The sequence below is a fragment of the Xiphias gladius genome, chromosome 17 (genome assembly GCF_016859285.1).
Source record: "Xiphias gladius isolate SHS-SW01 ecotype Sanya breed wild chromosome 17, ASM1685928v1, whole genome shotgun sequence".
Classification (NCBI taxonomy): domain Eukaryota; kingdom Metazoa; phylum Chordata; class Actinopteri; order Istiophoriformes; family Xiphiidae; genus Xiphias; species Xiphias gladius.
Window position 1 is genome coordinate 22,275,929 of NC_053416.1, and position 17,990 is coordinate 22,293,918.

General features: G+C 40.0%; 2 protein-coding genes across 5 annotated transcripts in view; one reads left to right on the forward strand and one right to left on the reverse strand.

Annotated features, from left to right (window-relative positions):
- camkk1a (calcium/calmodulin-dependent protein kinase kinase 1, alpha a) overlaps nucleotides 1-17,990 on the reverse strand; it is a 91,131-nt gene that overhangs the window by 3,590 nt on the left and 69,551 nt on the right. The window lies entirely within an intron of this gene.
- Nucleotides 1,269-15,082, forward strand: p2rx1 (purinergic receptor P2X, ligand-gated ion channel, 1). Of its 4 annotated transcripts, none has more exons than XM_040149896.1 (14): nucleotides 1,269-1,577; nucleotides 5,207-5,351; nucleotides 6,918-6,989; nucleotides 7,349-7,418; nucleotides 9,143-9,230; nucleotides 9,438-9,518; nucleotides 10,061-10,202; nucleotides 10,380-10,525; nucleotides 12,041-12,131; nucleotides 12,231-12,296; nucleotides 12,400-12,495; nucleotides 14,155-14,244; nucleotides 14,385-14,429; nucleotides 14,528-15,082. In XM_040149896.1, the coding sequence occupies exons 1-14, from the start codon at nucleotides 1,441-1,443 to the stop codon at nucleotides 14,531-14,533; spliced, it is 1,275 nt and encodes a 424-aa protein (XP_040005830.1). In that variant the 5' UTR covers nucleotides 1,269-1,440; the 3' UTR covers nucleotides 14,534-15,082. The 4 variants fall into 4 exon arrangements, with proteins under 4 accessions (XP_040005830.1, XP_040005831.1, XP_040005832.1 ...); XM_040149897.1 differs by having other exon boundaries at nucleotides 7,349-7,406; XM_040149898.1 differs by lacking the exon at nucleotides 14,155-14,244.

The following is a 17,990-nucleotide window of genomic DNA, read 5'->3' on the forward strand; positions in this document are numbered from 1 at the left end:
TGTTCAGTATATCCACTGTTAGAAGTCTTGATAGTAGCATATCACAAGCTGCTGTAATAACAAACCACTCCTATTACCAGCCAGAATCTCTCATCTAATGGTGTTTTTTTTTTTCTTTGTTCTGTACAGGTTAGCTTGTGACAAAATGAGGGCGTGCACAAGCTAGACTCCAATTTACGTGCTTCATTCTTGCATCCCATACTCTGTCAATATCAACCAAGGTATCAACCTGAGACTTAAATTCAGTTTGTCTGTTACAAACGGAACTGCCTTGGCTAAAAAGGATGGACATGTCAGTCAGCCTGTCCGTCTATTTAGTGTCAATTATATTGGGAGTAGTGAATGAGTGAACAAGACGGTGATTTCGGGCACAATGGTTGACACAGTTTTTTCGTTCTTTGCAGTCCTAACAAAGTCTAGACAATTTCCAATATATATTCATAACTCTTTTGGAATAGGCTTACCCAGATCTAGATTTAGTTTTTAAAATGATTCCAAAATAAGATGTTCCCTCGACTAATCTCTGGAGATTAGAAAGCACTGCACACAAGTGAGAAAAACATTTTTTCAGGGGGAAAACCTTTTATGTAATATTCTTAATATTTACACTTATTCATACTGAAATGGTATGGTTCACGTTTATTATAATTGTGCATTTGCCACTTCCTTTCCTCTAAGAGAGAGGATTAGAAATGCAAAGCTCCTCACAGTATACGAAAGGAGAGTGAGTGAATTGTTGAGTGGGATGAGAAACCACAACTGTTTTTCTTTGTGCCCCCACCCCAAATGATGATAAAACATAAGAAGGCTTAATGTCTGCAAATGGTGACATGAGAGTGGGCAAACAAGCTGAACTGTGGCATACGTACTGTGGGTTTGTGTTGAGCTTATGTGCCTTCTATCTCTCCCTAGCACGCAGGAAGAGAGTGTCAGACGATAAGGTTTGATTGCTTGCAGAGGGGAGGAGGTCCAATGCTTATGTGGCAGCTGTTGAGTTATTTGAACTTGCAACCAAGTCTGAGCTGAATTCCAAAAAACACTTTTCACTCAAGAGAGAAGAGAGATGCAATGAAAAGTCAGAGGATGCAGTGACGAGGTGCATGATAAGATGCATGAATGGCTGAAGAGAGAATGACCCTGTGCAGAGAGAGAGAGAGAGAGAGAGAGAGAGAGAGAGAGAGAGAGAGGGAGAGAGAGAGAAAGAGAGAGGGGGGGGGAGTGAAAGCAGAGTGGCAAGGAGGAAGTCCCACACTTCAGGACTTCTCATGAACCGCTTCAGACGTCACTTATGAGAGGAGGCAGAGGACCCTCGCTACTAGTGAGGAAGAGGCAAGAGGCAGAGGTGACCACGGGGGAAAGAGGAAGTGGAGTCTGGGTGTTTATATGCAAGTGGGGCGAAGAGAGAGACCCTCCTCTCTGTGGGTCAGCCGATGAGAGAAGATGAAAAGCCAAATTACCAACGCCCTCTCCGACTTCTTCTTTGAGTATGAGACCCCGCGGCAGGTGCTGGTGAGGAACAGGAGGGTGGGAGTGGTGTGCCGGCTGATCCAGCTGGGGGTCCTGGCTTACATCATCGGGTAAGACACACACATTCACCCTTTTGTTTTTTGTTTTTCTTTGCTGATCAAAGGGCAACAGGTCGATTTGAGTGCAGAGAAGATTTGCATTGTTTTACATGTTTCAGCTTGCTCAGAGGGACACAGTCGGCTGCAAGAAAAACCTGTCCGAGTGATCCCGCAAATTCCAGCCAGTTAGTTTTTTGCTGGCTGGGTTGTTTAGAGTGACATAAGCCTGATATCTTCATTTTGCACTGCATCATAAAAAGAACATCTGAAAAACGTGTAGACACCTTCTTTGACTTTTGGAGGGCACCACCATTGATCATAGATACACACAGTACCTCGCTAGATACTGTTGACACAGCAAGTAGTCAAGGCAAACAAAAAGTTACAAAGGTATTTGGCTGATTGAGAGCTGGTAGAAGGGGCAAGAGTATGAGAGCACAGGACAGATCATTTTTAATTGTCTGCCCTTCTCAAGTTGAGACGAAAAAGCAGCATGCTTGTTAACTTACGCATATTACCTCCACATGCTTGCTCTGACATGTTGGAGTCTTTTGCGGAGAAGTCATGCTGTTTTGATTCTATATCTCTCCACGGCACAACATCTCGGTTTCTGTTTCTGTTAGTTTGTTATCACCCTTGGGTTGTTTGTTCATGTGTATGCGTGTGTGTGTGTGGGATTTTTTTCTACTGGCTTTCTGCACCTCTGAGCAGCAGAACCTGAGGAGCTGTGTCTGATGAACATGCTGAGGCATATGCTAACACAGATAACAATCAACTGCTGCCAAACAGCACAGACATGCGTTACCTTCTGCTGGTGATGTTGATGGTGACCAAAAATTTAACAGAGAAAGACAAATTTAAGAGCATCTTCTCTTGCTAATGGCAAGGTTATTTTCTTTAAAAAAGGAAAAAGCCCAGCTGATTTAAACTGATTTGAAATGGCCCACTGTTCGTTTCTCTTTGTGCTTCATATCTTGGCAATCTCCACAGTCTGAAAAAGTTCATTATGATAATTTCTTTAATTTCAAACCTTGAAATTCTCCTGCTCAGAAAACTGTGAAATGTGGCTTTCGTTTTGCACTTTGCACTGATTCAAATGTTTGGTCTCTTTTGGTATCAAGGCTCTCTGTGCATGGCAGAGCCGCCCCCCCCCCCCCCCCCATTACCTGCCTTTTGCAGCCATCAGACCGCATTAAGATTGGGCAGTGATGAGCATGAGGGGAGGTCAGGCTGCGTCTCTAAGGCGCTAGCAGTGAAGTGGTGAATTGTCTTGTCAGGAATTTTACATTTCATTTTTACCTTAGATTTATCACACATGCATGTATTATTTTACTTTTTATTTTTATAATTTAAACCAGTAAATAATAGAGAGGGATTGCAGTTTTTGGTACACTCATTTTACGATTATATTTTTGTGCTTTCACTCTCTCAAATGACAACTTTTTCCTGCTATATGATAAATAATGAATCCTTGGCCAACCACAGTTTGGGAGTATACACACCAGACAGGGCTTTGCATACACCACATGGATGGTTTTAAAAATCTTTTATATATCAATTGAAAGATAGTTTCTTAATAAAGTTAAAAAGCAAAGACTTTTTTCATAGAGGACAGCAGCCTCAGCAAACAATAATGACTGTTCTGTTTAATTCATTTCCATCATGTCACTTTTAAGTTGACAAAAATTCCAATCCACTGTTTAAATTTCACAGTGATTATTTGGAGGTTGATTTTTTTTCATTTCATTTGTCTTCACAAAATGAATGCTAATCTCCGCACCACAGTATGTTGGAACGAAAAAGCCGTCCACACATCAAGGAGCCTCCTCCCTGCCTCCCCGCTCTCCTTCTGTCGGAGCAGATACAGATCTCACTTAGACTGCTGTTTTGGAAGATCCTTCAGTTATGTCATGTTCATGGGTTTCTTTATTCCGCTAATGTGCTCTATGTTTTCTCCACTTCTCCTTCAGCCTCAACTTGCATAATTTGATTTGCCTAACTGATAGAAGTTGTGGCTTTTAGCTCATTGTGCATACCATATTTCACTCTGCAGTTTGAAAGATGTTTCTATTTGAAAAGTGCTTTCATTGTGCACGGACAAATGAACTTGTGCTGCATTACATACTGTCCTGTAGGCTTTCTACCAGGGGATAATTGCTTCTCACACCCTATATAAAATAGCTCTGCATGTGTGAGTGTGTGTGTGTGTGTGTGTGTGTGTGTGTGTGTGTGTACATACGGTATCTGTCCAGTGCACACCAGCTGTTACCCATACCTCCTGGCCGCGCACACAAATTGAGCAAAACAATGAGCTTCAAGCTGCAGAGATCAAAAAGTACTGTACTCGAGTGTGAAGCTAGTTTCTGATTGATGGGAATCCTTTTATGTGATTAAGGATTCGGGCACTTGTTCTTAATTCAGTCACCTCGACATAACTGCAGTTTTTCACCAGAACAAACCTGGATTATTAAACATTTGATGTATGAAGCGAAAATGTCTTACAACCAGGAATTTTATAGTAGATCTCAAATCTCTTTGTAGATTATCACCACTGGTGGAGGAAATATTCAGATCTTTTCCTTAAGTAAAAGTACCAATACAGCAATGCACAAATACTCTATTACAAGTTAAAGTCCTGAATGGAAAATCAGAGTAAAATTTCAGAGGTATTATGTAAATACACTTAAAGTATTGAAAGTACTTGTTTGACATAAAATTGGCACCTGATATATAGTCTTATTATATTAGTCTTATTATATATTAGATTGCTGGGGGCCTTTTGTTTTTTTTTTTTAATTCACTCTAATCTTTGCTTTTTTTGGAAATATCTGATGACTTGACCTCTTTGGACCTCAATCAGTTATTTAAATAAAAGAAGCAAAAGATTGAGACCCAATGGTTCAATCTCTAGCAATGAATTGCATTTTATATATGATATATTTTTTCATGTAAAATCTTAATCTGAAAAGTAAATATAGCTGTAAAATAAATGCAGTGGAGTAAAAATAATGTGGTAGTGCAGACGAATAGAGTACCCTAAAATAGACATACCTTTATATAAATTGCACTTAATTTCATTACAGGATCGAATAAACTTAATATAATCAATATTCTTGGGGGAGCATAGTTTACATTGTTTGCATTGATAAACATGTAAGCTGACATTTATTCAGATCTCTTAGAAATACTATCTGGTGATATGTGCTGTCATCTGGGAAATCAGCACAATAGCTCTACTCACTGGAACTGTGACCACATATAGTGTTCACTTTCTACTTGAGCTATTTTCAGTTGCTCTACAGACATGTGACAGTTTACTGCAATCCTCTGATTATTTTTGTAAGATATTTTGAAACTGTAAGCTACCTCCATCAAAAAAAAAGTAGTAAATGTCAGTACTCTGAGATTCAATATGGCTGATTTGTCTTAGTGGCGGTAAAGGAACAAGTACAACCACCATGACACTGTACAACAATCACGTGTCCCTGTGAGGCGTGCTGCTGGCATGCGGGATAGATGTGCAGAAAGTCAACATCACTGATATACATGCCCTTGCCTGTGGGGTTAGATGTTTGGCTCGGGTGGAGTAGACATCTTAAGTGCTGACAGGCCTGACAGGATGCTTCATGTGTCCCATACAGGTGGGTCTTCATCTACGAGAAAGGCTACCAGTCCACAGACACAGCAGTCAGCTCCGTCTTCACCAAAATGAAAGGTGTGGGCTACACCAATGTGAATGCAAATGAGAGAGTCTGGGATGTCGCCGACTACGTCTTCCCTCCACAGGTTGGTGACTGGTTGTCTGAAGCATTTCATACAATTAGGAACATTTGTTATGTGCTCATCACATGGCTCCTAAAGGTCATGTATTTGTTTTGCACCTGGTACAAGTCACTGACCATTGTTGGGATTATATTAAATCTGGGTCTGAGTTAGATGTCACAAAGTCAACATCCGCTGTCCGTGATTCAAACTGTCAGAGGGATTAAACATCAGGCTGAGTCAGACAAGCAACGTCAAAATGCTTTGCTTCCTGATGAATGCTGGTCACGCGGTCGGATCATGACAAAGTTCAAGGTTTACTCATGCAGTTAAAACATCCATGTTGGCTAAATTTTATGACAGATCCAATTAGTGATGTTACTAGGATGATGTACACACAGGTTGAGAGTTACTGCTTGTTTGTAAATTTGACCCTGATGATAATCTGGCTTTGCTGAGTTGTCCCTGTGCTTTCCATAAGTCATTGCATGCGTCCTGTAAAGAACTGAGCAAACAACCTACCAAAAGGGACACTCTGGTCAAATATATTTCTTTGTTTACCTGAAATGTTGCTGGGTCCTGTTATCTTTGGGAAGGAAATAAAGAAGACACAATGAAGGTTGTCATGTTTGCTTTGAGGTGTGGGCCTTGTTTAATTCAGACTGGGTCTAGCACATGGTTTGTAAGGATAAACCCAACCAAAAAGGTGAAAAGGACACTATGGTATAATACCTGACACTTTGATCTGGTAGGTATCAACTACCAGTTCATCTTCATTCTGAAATCCATCCCTTTGCCTGTGAAAATTCCCCAGATGGTTGTTGTTTTACTAATTGAGTTTATCACTTAAATTAATGTTTTAAGAGACTTAATCTAATTGGCCATACTTCATGTTCTGAACATGGCCTCTGTGACAAGAATATTCAAGAATATTCCCTGAGACATAAAACCTGTAAACTGGGGGGGGGCTAGCCTGGCTCTGTCCAAAGGTAACACAAAATGCCTAGGAGCACCTCTAACTGTGTGTCCAGACAGGGTACAAAATGAGTTTTAGAGGCGGCGTGAGTGCATGGAAAGTGAGTTGAAAGACACTACAGTAGGTGTCTCCAGGGCCACATTTTGCCGCGATGACACACACACACAGACTGATGTGAAGCAAAAATGTGCTTCGCTTTCTGTATGAAAACACCTCTAAAGACTAAAACCCTCAGACAGAGCCAGGCTAGCTGTTTCGTCGTTTCCAGGCTTTATGCTAAGCTAACAGTCTCCTTGCTCTTGGTTAATACTCACCATTCAGAAATGAGAGTGGCATCAATCTTCTTGTCTAAAGCTCAGCAAGAAAGCAAAAAAGCACGTTTCCCAAGATAAACCATGCCTTTATGCAGAATACTTATGGGGATGAAAGTGGTTTTGTTTGAAGGTGTTGTGATATCAGTCAGGGTCACCAGTGGGCAACAGCTGATTAATGTGACAGGCTGCCTACAAAGAACTTTGCACTTTGCATAACAACTACTGCACTGTGTCATTTTATGGCATAAATAATTGTGAGAAAAAATTTAACATATCTCTTCTTTTAATCCTAAACCCCAGGGAGACTCCTCTTTTGTGGTGATGACAAACTACATCATAACTGAGGGTCAGAGTATGGGAAAATGTCCAGAGGTATGTGACAATGCTCCCCCTTCTTTCGTTTTCATTTCTTCTTCTCACTGTTTTTCTCTTCCTCTCTGTTTTCTGGTTCTTCCTCTGAACTATACACTTCCATAAATAGTAAAACTAAGCGGAAACTGTGTCTCATTCCAAGACTGTTTGTGTAATTGGGTAACTGTTTACTTTTCAAATCGCAGAGAAGTCTTTTTAAGCTCAATGGCTTTAAGATGACAAACAGTTCTTTAAAAAAAAAGATGCAAAACTTTATTTTCAAGTTGTCATTTTTTTCATGTTTAAAATGTTCTGGTTTCTTCACATTCACATTCCACAGTTGTGTACACACACTTACCCCAATCTCTTGTTTATAACAGCTCAAAGGCAAGCACAACTGCAGCTCAGACGCTGACTGTGAAGGAGGGAGTTTCAAACGTACGGGACATGGTAAATCCTGACGGCCTGATAGTGTGTGACCTCAGCAGTCCTCACTGAGTAACCGTCTGTCTGCCTGTCAGATCAGTCCAGATCTTTGGATTTTCATTATTTTGTTTTGCCTTGCCAGAGACGAAAGTCCTTCTTAAACTTCATAAAGCCAGTGACAGGACTGTGATGTACTGAGGGAGGTAGAGGATCGTGGCAGGTTGTGGAGCAGTGTATTTGCTAAATGGGTTGTGGCTCTTGAGGACTGCTATTGGATGGGCTCACACAGTAGAAAGTAAATACATCAGGTCTGACGCATCACTGCTGCTAAGGTAAACACTTAGATGCAATTCATGTATTGCTCTTGTCCAGCAGCAAGAAAAAACTGTATTAAAATCAACAACCTAAGTCTCAGCAACCCAACACAGTTCGGTTTCACAGTTTTCATTATTTGATTTTTATCACTGAAGTGTGCAAGTAAAACCCTGCCATAAGCAAGTAGACACATGCAAGTATATATAAGCAAAGGCACAGATGTTACATAAACTCTTGTGAATATGAGCTGACACAAAATATAAGCACACAGAGACACAGAAATCAAATAACCATTCAGGCAATTGCTTTTTTTAGTAGGTCCAAACATATACACCATAGACGGCGAGTTCAAAGAGCACTTATATAAATTTATTGTCCTCCGTCTGCCCAGGGTTAAATCCTGAGCCTTTAAAGTCCTCTGTGTCCCACATCACCTTCAATAAGACAATGTTAGCCAAAGCTTTAGATCTGTCTGTTTCAGACCAGTCAAATTCACCTTGAGGTGCCAGTGTTCCTTTTAAAGGCGGCATAAATTCTCTATGCTTGTAGACAAGTAAACATTGAGGGCGCCCCTGTAGCTAAACAGACTGGTGAGATCCGGTAAAAGGTCAGACTGAAGCTGAAGGATCAAACGCCTGCTGGAGAACTGTCTGTGAACACATCCAGCACATGATGAGAGAGACTGATACCAACGAAACTAATCACCAGTGTTGAGGAACCTACTTTGAAGGCATAGTTCTGCAATCTACCACTGGTTTCACACTGGAAGAAGTGGAATTGCAGCAAAGCTTGGTTTGGTTAACTAAAACTACTTAGAAAAAGTATTTCAAACCACTTCGTAAAAAATATGATCAAATTGACAATGTAGATGTGATATGATATTACAACAAAACTACACAAAGGCCAGGTGTGTGGTGGTGGCTGCCTGACAAATGCTTTGCCTGGGCGTGCCTTCACAGTGGTCAGGATGAAAGAAAGACGGGGCGGGCCCAGTCCAAGGGCGTTCAATTCCCCAAAACTGCGTGTAGTTTCAGTAGTTTGACACAAAAATGACAAAAAAGGAATTTAACTACTTGAATCACTAGGCTAAAATGAATGTAGCTGAACTACCAGCAAGCTACTGCAAAAAGTTAGTTAAACTACTAGTTTAATAACATGTAGATCACTACTCCCAAACACTGCTAATCACATGGAGAGAAATGATGCATTAGGATCGGGGCAAGATAAAGGAAACAGCCATTTCAGCGTCCGCTTTGCTTGGCTTTTATATCTTGCTTGCTGCTCTTGATGCTAATTCAAGATAAGATGAAAAGTGGAGGCAGAAAATGTTTAGAACTGCTTTAATGTCAAAGCCTATGCCTTTATTTTATGCTGCTTGAAACATATTTGCTCCAGTTTTAATTTTGTCTAAATGAAGATGTTTCTGTTTCAAGGGCAAATGACGGGAGTCTGTGTGAATACCACAAAGACCTGTGAGGTGTTGGCTTGGTGCCCTGTTGAGGATGATCACAAAATACCGGAGTATGTGGAAACGCTGAATTATTCATGCCGCAAGCTGATACTGACTTGTAATGCATGCGATGATTGAATTTGTAGCGGTTCTGTGCCGTTTATGGGATTACATAACAGTCTGCCCAGGGCAAACATAATTTGTGATGATTTATGCTGAATACTTGTATAAAGCTCCTCGACATACTGTATTTGATTCCTTTCTCTTTTCCATTCCAGTCCTCCTCTGTTGATGTCTGCAGAGAACTACACTCTGTTCATCAAAAATTCTGTAACTTTCCCCTTATTTGGCGTCACAAGGTGATGGACCTCATTCATGTCAAATTACATTTAGCTCGGCGGGTGTGATAAAATGAGATGTGATCAAATCTAGATAAATAAATACAAATCAGCCAGGTTTTGGCATATGTTGCTTCTGCACTATAAAATAAGCTTTCAAGTTGCCATACAAGGGGTTTAAACTCATGTTGCGGGTAAAAGCAAGCAAGGAAAATGTCACACCTTGTCTTTTAAATGAGATAGAATGAACATGCACATTTAGATAAAAATCTGTGATCTCTTCTTTTTAAATCCACTTTAGTCATGCTGTAAATGAAGGTGAAGGATAAAGGAGGATATTATGCCTTTAATTGTACAAAGGAGTGGCTCCAAAATTGTGTCAGTCAACAATAAATTTGGAGACAGTGTAGTGTTACTTTCTTCAAAATAAAAAAAATAAATCAGTAATTCCTAAACAGGATAGAGTCATTTTCACTATTATTTGCAAAGAAATGCAAGACATGCAATTCCAGGTTATTCTGTTATCCAGGACTTTGCCCTCAAACATCCAATTGTGTTTTCAGGAGTAACCTGGTGGAGGGTATTGATGCCGCATACATCAGCAAATGTCTTCATGACCCAGAGAATGCGCCACTGTGTCCAATATTCAAACTGGGAGACATAGTTAAACTTTCTGGCTTTAATTTTGAAACTATAGCCCGAGTGGTAAGTTTGTTGCATAAAATCTTCACTCAACACTGAATGGCTAGAAATGATTTCCATGTGCATAAGCAGATTTCTGTTCCATTTAGTCACATCTGCACATGCATTATTTTTTGATGTTTTGCTTCTCTTGTGGTAATGGAGACTTGTATGATGTATTATGTGCTCGTGTCTTGACAGGGAGGGGCCATTGGCATTGTGGTCGACTGGACATGTAACCTTGATGTGGATATAAAACACTGTAAACCGAAGTACAACTTCCATGGTCTGTATGGAAACCCTGCTGAGACAGACAAAGTCAGAGCATCAGTGGGCTACAACTTCAGGTGTGTAGATACAGGTGTTACACTGCAGCAAAGACTGTGTTCCTGGTCCTAGCCACGGGGCTTAAGCTATAGTTTGACAGTTTGTGAAATGAGCTTTTTCGCTACGGCTTAGAGTTTGATAAGAAGATTCCGATCACTTGAATGATTGTGTGTTAAGTGTGAAGCTTATGTCAGCAGCTGGTTATCTTAGCTTAACATAAAGACTGGAAACAGGGGAAGTAGCTCTCCTAACTCTGTTTTATGGGATGTTCTCTCACTCCATGAAACCACAAATTGTTGTTCTTCTCTTAACTGTGTTTTCTGAGTGGATTAAACAATATATAACATGTTAACTAGTGAGCTTGAGAGCTGCTGGTAGGAAGGACTTTGCCAGGCTAGCTCTTTCCCTGTGCCCAGTTTTTCATATGTAGGTGGGCTGCTGAGTCCTGACAAAGGTCAGGTCCAAGGTCAGGTCCTGACCTCCTTCGGTCAGAACTGGAGGACAAGGGCCACTCATTTTAGGATCAATAATGTACACATTTTGGCCAGAGAAGACTGGTGGTTTGAAAGAGGAGTGAAAGAAGCCATCTATGTCAAACTGGAATGACCACCACTTAACAGAGGAGCATAGCACTTCACACAAGCTAAGCTAAGCTAAGCTAAGCTAAGCTAAGCTAAGCTAAGCTAAGCTAACCGTCTCCTGGCTGTAGCTTCATGTTCAATTACTTTTTTATGGTCTAGCTTGTCTAACTCTTGGCAAGAAAGCACATTAACCAAAGTGAAGACCGATTCTTTAAACGCAGGTTTAATACTCTGCTGCCATTTTACCTAGTCTGGTTTCTTGTAGAAAAACTGCTCAGTTGGGACTCGGTGCTTCATTTTCAATGTGAATTTCTATTTTCATGTTGATGTACCGTCACCATATGCAGTATTGACTATTTTTTTGCTCACCTCATTTTCCATGGGCTGAACTGAACTCACTGTTAGCCCCTGATATTGCTCTGCTTCAGGTCTGTTGAGTTTGTACTGAGTGCAGACAGACTGAAGTTTAAAATGTTTACTTGCCCTCGGTAAAACAGCTCAATGTGGCTGCTGAGATTTGTCTCGAACTGTCACTTGTTACTGTTTAATGCCTTCAGAGGATGGTCAGCTCTCTTTGTACTGCAGGAATAGTCATTACCAGGGTATTTTTTATATTATGGCAGTGCTAATTGGCTGGAGGGTTGTTGCTATAATTGTATGGGTAGCCTTCAATACTATGCCCTCAGTATTACCATTTTTCATTAATAATAAGGAATTGATTTATTCCTTTCTAATAGGATGATTCAGAAAGAGGGTGTGAAACCTTTCATTTTTTCTGGTTAAATTCTAAAGATTTAAAAGCCTTGACATTTCACAGTAGTTTATTATATGGGTAATGTATTTTACTGTGCAGGTTCCCGGGCACTATATTGTCAAACGGATGATAGAGAATACGTTGTGAATGTAAATATTTACCAAATGTTTTGTCAAAAAATTCTATGTAACATATTTTAGGTATGCAAAGCATTATTTGGAGGACACAATTCAGAAAAGAACCCTTCTCAAAGTGTTTGGGATCAGAATCGATATCATTGTGCAATCACTGGTAAGTACTATATTCTGAGAAATGTATTTATCGATTTTCTGACTTGATAATTAGGGAGAGAAAAGGAACTTTGAATAACTGGCACTCTGTCCTTCACAGGCAAGAAAGTTTGATATCATCCCAACACTGACAGCTATAGGCTCTGGAGTGGGCATTTTTGGAGTGGTATGTTGTAGCCTGACTCATAGCTGCAATCATTTTTTCTTGTCTGTGCAATACATATGTATGCAAACTGATATAATTCTGCTCTTTTCAAATAATTTTTCAGGCAACTGTAGTATGTGACTTGGTGCTTCTCTATTTGCTGCCAAAAAGACAATTTTACAAGAACATGAAATTTAAATATACAGATCCACACACACAGGTAAGCTCTGTCCTGTATAAATACTGGTCATTCTAATGAAAATTCTGCTGTAATCCGTTTGGACACAAGATGGCAGCAGAAAGGCAGTTAAAAAGGACAGTCCAGTCATCGGCAAAGTATTTAGCTGCAGAATTATTTATCTTAACATTTTTTAGATGTATGTCAGTTCTAGCGAAGGAATGATACATGCTCGAATTAGAAACCCCACTAGCACATAGTAGGTGTAAAAACATCAGCAGCCACCAGATTAATGCTGTGTTTAGTCCCATAACATTGGTCAGCACCGTAGAAAGGTCTATGCATAGTACAGTACAGCCTGTTACGGTGGCAAGAAAAAGTGAGGGAACCCTTTGGAGTTGCATTTATGTATAAACTTGTCTTAAAATATGATCAGATCTTCATCATCTAAGTTACAATTATGAACAAACACAATCTATTTTAACTAATAACACACAAATCATAGTATTGTTCTGGTCCATACTGAATACATCATTCAAACATTAACAGTGTAGGTTGGAAAAACTATGTGAACCCCTCGTCTAATGACAGCAACCAAAGCTAAATGGAGTCAGGAGTTAGCAAACCTGGAGTCCAATCATGAAACAAGACTGGAGGCGTGGGTTAGAGCTACTTTGACCTATAACAAGCACTCAAACATTTTGAGTTTGCTTTCCACAAGAAGCATCTGCTCATGTCAACTGAAAAAGATCTCAGAAGACTTAGGATCAAGAATTGTTGATTTGCATAAAGCTGGGCAGGGTTACAAAGTCATCTCAAAGAGTTTAGAATCATTAGTCCACAGCTGGACGAACTGTCTAGAAATGATGATGATTTAGTTCTGTGGCTACTCTGCCTAGAAGTGGGCGCGCAGCAAAGGTGACTCCAAAGACACAACACAGACGCTCAGTGAGGTAAAAAAGAAGCCCAGAGTAAAAGCGAAAGGCTTGAAGGAATCAGTGGAGTTGGTCACCGTTTCCCTCTGGACCTGGACAGCTCGCCATCACCGAGGGCAAAGTGAATTCCCAAGTTTATCAAGGTATCTTACAGGACAATGACAGGGTGGCTGTGTGCCAGCTGAAGCTCAGTAGAAGTTGGGTTATGCAACAGGACAATGACCCTAAACACTACATAGAGAAAATCTACTACAGAATGACTTCAAACAGAGAAAATCCACCTTTTAGAGTAGCCCAGTCTGAGAGCCGTTCACAACGGACGTCCTAAGAATATGTCTGAGCTGAAGCCGTTCTGTAGGAAGAATGGTCTGAAATTCCTCCTGAACATTGTTCAGGTCTGATCCACAGCTACCTGGAGCGCTTGTTTGAGCTCATTGCTGCCAAAGGAGGTTCAACCAGTTATTACATCCAAAGTTCACTTACTTTTTCGCCAGCGCTGTGAAAGTTTAATGGGGGTGTTAAAATAAAGACATAAAAGATTATAATTGTTTGTTTGTTATTAGCTTAAGCAAATTGTGTTTGTCTGTACTTGTGACTTAGATGAAGATCAGATCACATTTCATTAACAATTAACACAGGAAACCAGGTGATTCCAAAGGGTTCACATACTCTTTCTTCCCACAGTATCTGATAGGTGAAAATCTCATTACCTGCCCAGACAGCTTCCCTCTGTAACTGAAACAGGCAGATTATTTTGTATTTACAGCATGACAGCGAGTCGCTTGGTTTAGACACAAGCGTCTATTACACCCTCGAAGCAAATGCAAGACAAGTCCAAGGCACTGACCAGTCCAATGTGAGTGCATGTAGAAGTGTAGACAGTAGAGTCAATTTTCAAAAATGTATTCTATCATGTGATGATGATGAGAATTGTTTGGCACATTATCTGAGATGTCTTAAGCGGCTCTTGTCTTGTGGCTTTGACTTATTTTATAGGATCCTGATTCAGAGGCAGGTAGCATAGAGACTGGGGTATCTAAAGTAAGAGATTCATATATTTTTTGTATTAAAGAATAAAGTCCATTTGCTTTGTCTTTTGAGATGGCTCATTTATCTATTTGTCTGCTATTCTTGTGTAGAAGTGACCTGGGGACAAACTTTCAAGCCAATGGCCAGGCTACTTTGAAGGTGTACTAAACTGGAACCCTGCACTGGACCCTGCAAGACAACACACACACACATTCACAAACCATAAATGAACTGAAAACGGACTGAGACTGAGAGGGACAAAGTCAAAAGACATTGCTCCGTGTGCCCTCTATTTTTTTTGGTCTCCAGCAGCATCGCCTACCAACGGCATCCCCCCACTCCTAAAGCCATCCTGAGTGACTGTCTTGCTTTTGATGGTGTACCTCAGCTGTATGTGTCCTTTTCTGGGTGTAGCTCGGTTTGCTTTCGTTCACACCCTGGGTTTAACCTCTGGGTGTAACTGTTTCCATATCTGTACAGGTGAAAGAACAATTTCTGGCACTACAGGGCCCCTGTGTGTACACAAATCATCCGTAAGTCATCCATTACCTCCGTCATGGTCTTTGTCACGGCAAGATATACACACGCAAAGTGTGGATGTGCCACTTTCAGAGTGATTCATCCATTGTGTGCACCTTGTGATCGACAGCTCAATTCAATAAAAGATGTACAGTGACATTCCTGCTTTCTCTTTTGTCGCAGTGCAAGCAGTCAAACAGGAACAGAGGCAGAGTATCATAAGGATTCAAACTTTTTTTTTTTTTTAATTGTCTGATAATATGTAGTTGTGTACAAAAAGCATGCAAAAAAAATAGCTTCTTTATATATATTGGTACATATTTACATTGTAACAACTGCATTCCATAGGGATGTGCCATGCGTCTGTTTTTATATGAGAGACTTATGCAGGCCAGTGAGTACATTCAGAGAAATGCACAAGACAACACAAGACTGACATCCAGAAACACAGAGACAGCGGGCACCCTCAGCAAACATATCAGGACAGTCACATAAGATACACAGCAGTGATTCGAATCATCCCTGACTACCTATTATGTACAGACTCACTCTCCCACAGTCCTCCTCCCTTGGATATAATAATGACCTGAAGTCATGAGAAATTAGTCCTGTCACTCGCTTCCTGTGCTGCAACTGCAGCAACTGCAGCAACTGCACCCGCTGGTCTTTCTTCTGTGTTTCACTGCTGTAACAGCGCTACGCTAGAAAGAATTTGGGTTCCAATTTCCCATTGTGTCATTTTTTTAATTAATATAAAATAGCTCTTAACTGTAAAATAACTGTTGGCTGGGTACATGAAAAGACTGTCCGAGCTGCTTTTATGCTCTGTCCCAGGCTCATACGATGGAATTTACAGTGTTTTTGTCTTATGCATCATTTCAGCAGTAAAACCCAGAGGTTCCCTGCCCCAGTTATGCAACATTCACAATTCTGTAATCATACAGATATGCACCACAAAAACAGCTATTCAAAACCAATCTTGCTGCTGAGGCTGTTACAGCATTGTAACACAAGATTCTGGAAAATGGAAACATCTTTGAGTTTCATTAGTAAAAATTCTCTAAAAAACCAAGCAGCAATGCTGTGCCATGCAGATTGATAGCAAAAAGTAATGCATCAAAAAGCACAGGAGATTGTGAGGACATACCGATACACCGTAAATATGGTCTTTTACAGTGAACCACAATTTTCCTCCCGATCATAAACTGTACAATGTTTCATGGCTGGCGGGTGCTAGTAGTGTTACTTGTAATCACAGTAATTTCAATATGCATCTGTAAGTGGAAAAGTGCAAAATATTTTAATATAAGCAATGTCTTAGCTTAATGTTCAACAAGGACAACTAAAACATGCACAAACGATGATTGGCCTGAATGCTCTAGAAGCAGTGGAATGAGCCAATAATGCACTTACGATTAAGACAACACCTCTGAGACTGACAAAATGTCTGTACAAACCCACAAATGTAAAGCTGGCAACACCTAGATTAAAAACGAGTTCTTCTAAGAACGGGGGTTGCACAGCTTTAAAGCAAATAAAATACAACACACCATTTCATACATTTTGGTTCAAATCAGCCCTTCATTGATGGTTACTCTGGAAACAGACATCAGTACCTACCACAACCCTTAATTTTAAACTGCACACACAAAGACATTCTATACAAATAGACAGAAAGATATTCATTTATCTTATACACACAGAATCTTTAACCAACTATTTTCCTGAACAGTAAAATAAAAAGGATATAAAGATCTACATTCTCCAGTACCCACATAATAAAGTTGATGTTCTTATGTTTTTTTATGCATTTTGTCCCTGCCTCTTTGAGCATAGACCCCTAAACACACACGCTCAGTAACAACATGTGAAAAATGCTTTTCCATTTAGATTCCACTGATCCCTCTCCATCCTTTGCCATTCAGTTAGTGTCCTTCACTGGAGGATACTGACACCGAGTTATATAAACGGAGCTGCTTTGGAGGCAGAAATGTGCTCATTGAGTTGAGTCTGCAAGGACAAAGCAACCCACAGCTTTCTTTTTTTAAAGTTAGCCAACCATTTTGAATGGCAAACAAGGGACTCGAATCACAAAAAGGTTCACTAATTCTTTTTCATTCATTTATGATCCCAACATTACCCTGCGCTGTAAGCTTGCATGGCTAGTTGGAACCTCAAGCAGTCAGACAGGCAAACTAATTAGGGACTGAGCAGGAATTTCTAGGGTGGGGAGGAGGGTTAAGCTTAAAATTGTATGACCCTCTTCAGCATTAATATTTTATTTGGACCCTAACCTTGACTTAGAAAAAAAAAAAAAGGCAACAACCGTCCCCCTAAAGAATATGTATAGTGCTGAGTTGGTACAACTTGTTCAACCGTTAATCACTGAAAACGGCAAAGCATAACTAATTTAAGATGGTGTAATGTAATTTAAACCATAATATATTTATAGAATAATAATTTTCACAATAGCCACTAATGCTTACACTTGAAGTGGAATTATTATTTAGGGCAAAGATAACAACCAGCCAATTTTATAATAGGTATTTCCTTATAGTTTTTTTCTTCATTTTATTTTCGTTGGAAGCATAAATCCGGACACAGGATTCTTCCCGCTGCACATGATAAAGCACAGCGTTATGACCCACTGTGAACACAAGAGCCATCATTTGTTGATTCAATTTCATCTGCAAAAGCGCTCACTGATGTTTAACTCCGACAATGAGATTATTTATGCCTTTCAATCAGCTCTGCATCCAAGAATGCTGTATAATACTTTCTAATTTGGAATAAACTGAAGTATAGTCAATACGAGTAGTTTAAAGGCCGTTTTTCAGTCTGTTCACACATGCCATTAAACAACATGCACTTCAAAATGCTCCATTTTCTGTCACAATGACTTCACATCAAACCAAACAGTATAGTTTGATATGGAAGGAAAGCAACAGCGTTAAGGAACCAAAATCAGACAAACAACATATAACAGAGGAGGAGAAGACTCGTGAAATGACACATCACACGTCAGGAAAGTCACTTCTGAAACGTGTTCAAGCA